This window comes from Empidonax traillii, unplaced genomic scaffold (assembly GCF_003031625.1).
Source record: "Empidonax traillii isolate 1590-97213 ecotype Southwest subspecies unplaced genomic scaffold, ASM303162v1 scaffold364:size1245619, whole genome shotgun sequence".
Classification (NCBI taxonomy): Eukaryota; Metazoa; Chordata; class Aves; order Passeriformes; family Tyrannidae; genus Empidonax; species Empidonax traillii.
Window position 1 is genome coordinate 499,952 of NW_020955557.1, and position 6,000 is coordinate 505,951.

At 40.7% G+C, this 6,000-nt stretch overlaps 1 protein-coding gene across 1 annotated transcript in view; it reads left to right on the top strand.

Annotated features, from left to right (window-relative positions):
* Positions 1-6,000, top strand: part of SLIT3 (slit guidance ligand 3) — a 482,804-nt gene that overhangs the window by 396,119 nt on the left and 80,685 nt on the right. Inside the window, exon 21 of the mRNA XM_027892706.1 lies at positions 5,017-5,085. Within this exon, the coding sequence (XP_027748507.1) occupies positions 5,017-5,085 (69 nt within the window). The remainder of the gene's footprint in view (positions 1-5,016; positions 5,086-6,000) is intronic.

Here is a 6,000-nt window from a genome sequence, read left to right on the forward strand (position 1 = left end):
GTTTAGGACCATTTTTCAGTTTGCCTGTGTTGCTGCTGATCAAAGGGAAGCTCTGGAGTGAGATATCTGATGAGAATCATCTGCCTGAGAATGCAAATGCTTCTGCTTTCCTGGAAATCCACTGTTTTACACACTGACCCTTAGCACGGGCTTCAGTGAATTTTCCTGTGATAATAAAGGAGAGAAAGAATTTAGATCAAAGCTAGGCTTACCTGGGTCTGTGTCACAGGAGGTTTTACACCCTGCTTAATTCTCTGTGGAGGGCCATTTTCCCACTGAGAGAAGGGATAGCTCTGTAGAGGTTATTTTAGTCACATATGAAATACAGAACTTAATCTGCATTTCAAATCTGATAGTTTAGAAAAAGTAAATGGTATCAATACTATCAAATCACATGTTCAACGACTGGTAAAGTGTGAGTAAATATGAGAAATGTGACATTAGCACTAATAGAGACTAAAAGTATGTTTAACTTCAGGGCCTTCCCTTTCTTCAGACGCATTCATGTTTCTGTGTGTCAGACATGTAGGTTGTGATCTGTACAACAAATACAGCAAAGTCTGGAGTCCCAATTTTGCCACAGCTTAAGAAAGTTCAAGATCCAGATTTGTGCCTAGATCCACACTTGAATTTTGGTTCTTCTCAAGAAACTGTAATTGAAGCTCTTAAAAGTCATGCCTTGTGAACGTTTCATCTTTCACAGTCCAATTGTTTTCTAGACCACCGTTTTTAGGAACTTAAACTTGACTCGAAATGTTAGGATATTTGGTATCTGCATCAAAAAAAATCAGAGTATAACTTAATTTTATAGCTTCGTAAGATTGTCAAGCATCATCTTTTTTTGTGTGATGTAACATTTTGTATAAAATATTTAAAGACATTAAAGGACAGGCTTTGTGCCTTTTTCAGTTACTGCCCAAGAACTGATTTCTCTCTCTGCAGTTTCATAGCACAGATTGCCACTGTGAGCTTGACTTTATGGCTGAATAGACATTTCAGTACAAAAAGGAGTCCAAGTGATTCAAATTGTTACATGATGCTTTGGCACCTTGTGCTGGTTATATCACCTCCAATCCAAGTGGTTTCGGTACAAAAATAGACCAGTTGGAAAAAGAACAGCTGTCATCTTTTATGCATAGTTTTAAATTTTTTATGTGCAGTGTTAGAGTGTGCGAAAGGTGCTGGACGAGCCCTGGGGCCATTCCCACAGTGGCATCCTGGCCACTTACCCATCTCCAGCCATGTTTTCCAAGAAGCTTTTCCAGGTAGGGAGGGGGTGTCTTTCTGTGAGAACTGAACACATATTTTTACGGGATTTTTTTGTTTGTTTGTTTGTGTGTATTTTTTTCAATTTTTGCTTTGGCCATTTCTTGTTGTCATCTTTGAGACTTGAACATTCCCAGCAGCGTTCACAGGGTAAAAAAAATTTCCAATCTGATGTTTAAACTAGAGTCTAAAAATTTCAGGAAGTAAATGAGGTTGTTTTGGACACTATTCAGTGTCTGTATTAAGGCAACTGACATTCACTCTTGACTCTGTATATTATTAAATTGACTCCAAGCATTAAAATTAGACATTTATTTTTCATTCATACCAGAATTTCCTAGTGTATAAGATGCCATGGACATCATCTTCCTTTGGCTAAGGACTGAAAAGCATTTAAAATGTAATCTTCCCTTTACATCCCTCTTTAGTGGATTTTTTTTGTTTGTTTGGGCAGGAGGTCTGTAGCTTCATCCGTGGTATTTTATTTGTATATATGTACGCATATACAAGTTTTGTAACTCTCTCTACCCATACGCCCTCAGGGATAATTCTGTTATTCACTGTGCCCAGCTTCCAGCCCTTCTGCAGCTCCCATCCATCACGTTCAGCCCAGCAAGGTGGGGAGCTGCTGCCCCTGCACCCCCCAGCTCTGACAGAGGCCTGGCCTTCACTGGCAGCGATTGGTTTCTTCAAATATTGCAGCTCAGATCCTCCTGATTCTTGGCAAACTCTGGTGCCCTAAAAGCTCAGTGTTTTGTTTTGTTCTTTTCCTTCAAATTCCCTGCATTTAAATGTGCTTTCAGAATGAAATGCTTAGAAAATGCTGCCATGCTTTGGATAATGTGGTGAGAGGTTTAACAGTGGTGAATTGTTCTTGTGCGTGCATGAAAAGTGTGTTATTGGTACTTTCTCTGAGTAAAATTGTGTTTGTTCAGAAACTGTACCGCTGGTATAAGTATTGCAGTTTTCTGCTAGCGCATTTATATAACCATCAAATTGCTGCAGTGCAAATCCAGAGCTATTCAAAGCAGATCTTCTGTAGGAGTTTAACTCCAGGGGTCTGCATGTCTATGTTAGTCTGAGTCATAAAGCACTGGATTAAAATGTGCACCCTTGACTTTTGATTGCACCAGAAAGCAAAATAGGAGGGGAAAAAAAACCTTGGCTCACTACCGTCAGTTTGTTTAAATTGCAGGCTGTTTCATATTGAGATCAACAAGAGAATATCCTGAAAATATGTTTCTGAAGGTTTCAACATATTGCAAGAGCCGAGTCTCCTTTCTTAAACTAAAGTCATATATAACTTCCAAATACATAATGCATGACCTGCTTTTGATTTCCTTTGGAAATCCTTTGGATTTTACGTTTGAAATAAAGGCTGGAACCTTGACCTACCCTCTTGCCTGGGTTTGGGGTTTGTGATTTTCTGGGATGAAGGAGAAGGCACAGACTCCCAGTAACTTGCTGTGTCCATAGCAGAGCGTGACGGGGGGAGTGAGACGTGGCTTGCCCTGTTTAAACAGTAACATGTGTGGCTGAATTCTGAGGATCCACATAACAATTTATGCTGTGAGTTCACCAAGGAACTCCTTTTTCAAAATAATTTATGACAAATTTAGCCAAAAGGGAACGAGTGAGTTTACACTTGCTGACTGTGGATGTCCATGGGAGGTGTAACTGTGGCACAGCTAACTCACAGTCTGACTAGTGGCAATCTCTGCCAGCAGAGCAGCTGTCCCTGCTTTCGAATGTGCAACACTGTCACTCAGTGCTTATGATCATTGTCAGTGGAGAGATTGATTTGTTCAGTGGGCTTTTATTCATTGAGAAAGAAATCTGCTTTTGGTTAAAAAGTCAGAAGCCAGTAGTCCTGCCTTGCCCAGCCTAATCCTGGCAGGAATTAGGAGAGCTGCAGTGCATGGGCTGAGGTAACTCTGCCTGATGGCATCCTGTGCACAGGCAGGAGGGATAACTGTGAGGCTGGTTGGAGTAGTTCAGTTGGAGAAGTTCAGTTGAAAAGAGATCTGAAGCAGCAGCAAAGGGTGAGAGGGCGTTATGCTGAAATACAAGGGGAGAAAATGATGTGACAGTTATAAAATGTCTTGTGCAAGAAATTCTGTTAGTGTTTATAGGCTTTTATTTTTAAATGATGTAAAAATAAAGTTCGTGGGAAATTTTTCTTGGATTTAGTTTAAGCAAGTATCTCTGTGTTGTTACAGTTAATGTAGGGGGGAACAAACAGCACCATAATAATCTATTATTATTGTTGTTTGCAGTAGTAAAAGCAGAATAAGGAGGTCTGTTGCCAAAGAAAAGGAAATTGTATGTGTGGAATAAAAATTCTTAACATGATTATCAGATTCTGTTTTCAGCAGCAGAGGCAGCACATTAAATGTTCTGGTGTCTGTGGGCTGCATTTCCTGGCTACACTTGATTTTATTTCAAAACATGCCACATCAATTGCATTGTCTGTCTGTCTTAGAAAAAAAATCCCACAAGGTATCTTCTAAGGAAGGGAAATATCATTTCATCTTTTATCCCCACCTGTGAAGGGAAAAATTCCTTCCTCCTACACGGTGCTTTCTGAGAAGGCTGGATTTGTTTCCCTGGTAAATGTGGCTTCTGGCAGATGTCTGGAGGATCCCCTTGGCCATGCCAAGGTCACTTCCCACTGGAATCTTATCCCTTTGGTATCCTCCAGGGATGCAGTTTCACCTAAAAGCCAAGGTAAAGGAAAAAACCTTCAGCTATGTCTCTAGTTTATTATAATAAACAGGACCCCCCCACACACACCCCCATCCCACTGCTACCACAGGTCAGCTGTAGAGTCTGGAGTATCCATGCTCTCTTCTGGGCAAACTGTTTGAGAGTACTATATTTGTTCAGGGTTTTTCTCTTGGTTACTCACTGATTGTGTTTCTTCAGTGGAGAAAAAACTGCAAAATGCAGGCACTAAATGCCTGTGTGATGACATGGGGTTATCTCAAAAGTCTGTGCATGTAAATGCACAGAGACATATTCGGTGGTGTCTCAAACAACTTCCATGCTGGAAACACAAGATATTTTATTAAATATACTTAGTGACTGTAGGAGGAACCTCTATTCAAAGAGAGCTTGGTCTTTAGTCTTTAATCTTCAACTGACACCAAGTTTTCCTCCTGTACCAGCACACTGTGAAAAGGAAAGGTGAGGAGGGTGTATGTGCCACAGTCGGAATTGCTGTGATGGATGTGGCATCAAACTTGTGCATGTTTCTGCTGACACTGGAATAAGTGGGACTTTTTGCAGCACAGAGGTCTGGCAGTGCAGCTCCTCTTCCCATTCTGGCTGTACAAGGAACTTACACTCACAAGACAAACCTTCCCTAACAGGGTCAGGGAGCAGTCAGTGCTGTTACACAAACTTGTTAAAGGTAACTTTAAGTTCAGGGCACAAGCCATGCAATTTTTCTCCCTTCCTTCAGTTGCTGTCATAGAAGAACCAAATGGTCATTTCTGTTTGCTGCAGGCCGGAGATCCTTTATTCGCTTCCAAGTTTTAAAACAAATAAAATAAATCAATACGCTGCTGTCGTGCTTTGCATGTGGGGTAATTCACTTATAAAGGGAAAACTGCTGGAGTTTCAAAGCAATGAATCAAAGGAAATTTCATTAGTGACTGACTGTATATTTTCTCATTCATGGTGCCGACTGAGTGACAAAAGTTCTTGTTAGCGTGTGTTTGTGTAATTGTCAAATCTGACTTTTTTCAGGTACTTGGAAGGAAATCATCTGCCTGCTGTGCCGAAGGGGCTCTCTGCCTTCAGACACCTGACACTGATGTAAGAAACGCATGGTTTCAATGGCAAGAAAAATGACATGGCTCTTTCTGCACTGTGTTGTTGGTGGAACATAAATAATTAGTATTTGGGGGGGTGAAAAAAGCCCCACGAACCCCCCAAACCTTCTGTAATTTGAATTTGGAAAGAATTTCACAGTGGCCACTGCTGCCAGTAAGTGTTCATAAAGAGTGAGGTGCCTGAGAAGCCCCTTGCTCTGCAGGAGCTCACAGCCTCTGTGAGAGGGCTAAACTCACCCAGGCTGCTGCAGTTGCACTTGGCAGATTTATCTGTGTAAAGGTCATTAACAGAGGAGATGCATTAATTTGTGCTAGGTGAGGCAGTATTTACAATGCTAAGGCAGCGATAATTTGCGTGGCTGTTTCTGCTGTCAGCTGTCACAGAGACAGAGACACAGCAAGACTTTGTTCAGTAAAGCCCTGCCTGAAATACACAGGAGTGAAATTCCCTCCCTGAACTATTTATCAGAAATTTTCAAATGCTGTTGGAATCAGCTGGGCAGGTACTCAAGTCAAATGGGCAGAACAACCTCAGAGAAAAACAACACAGAGGAAAAACTGGAATCCTCTATTTTAAGAGAGAGTTTTATTTGGCAACATCTCTAATTTTATTTTTTTTTTCAAGGAAGACCAACAACAAAACAAAATGTTCTGGTTGAGCCTAAAAGACTTTTTAAAATGAAAAATGAAATTTTGTTCTAGTAGCTGTCAGTGTGAAGAGCATATGGAAATTGTGTGCCTGGAATAGATTGCAAAGCAAGTTGGGACAGTAAATATTCAGCACTGCTTGTATCCTTTATTGATTTATCCTTCTTCATTGAATGTTATATGCTGGAAATAAGTCTTAATATTCTGAGTCTGAGGCTTTTTAGTGGAGTCTGATCTGCTTTTCCTGTAG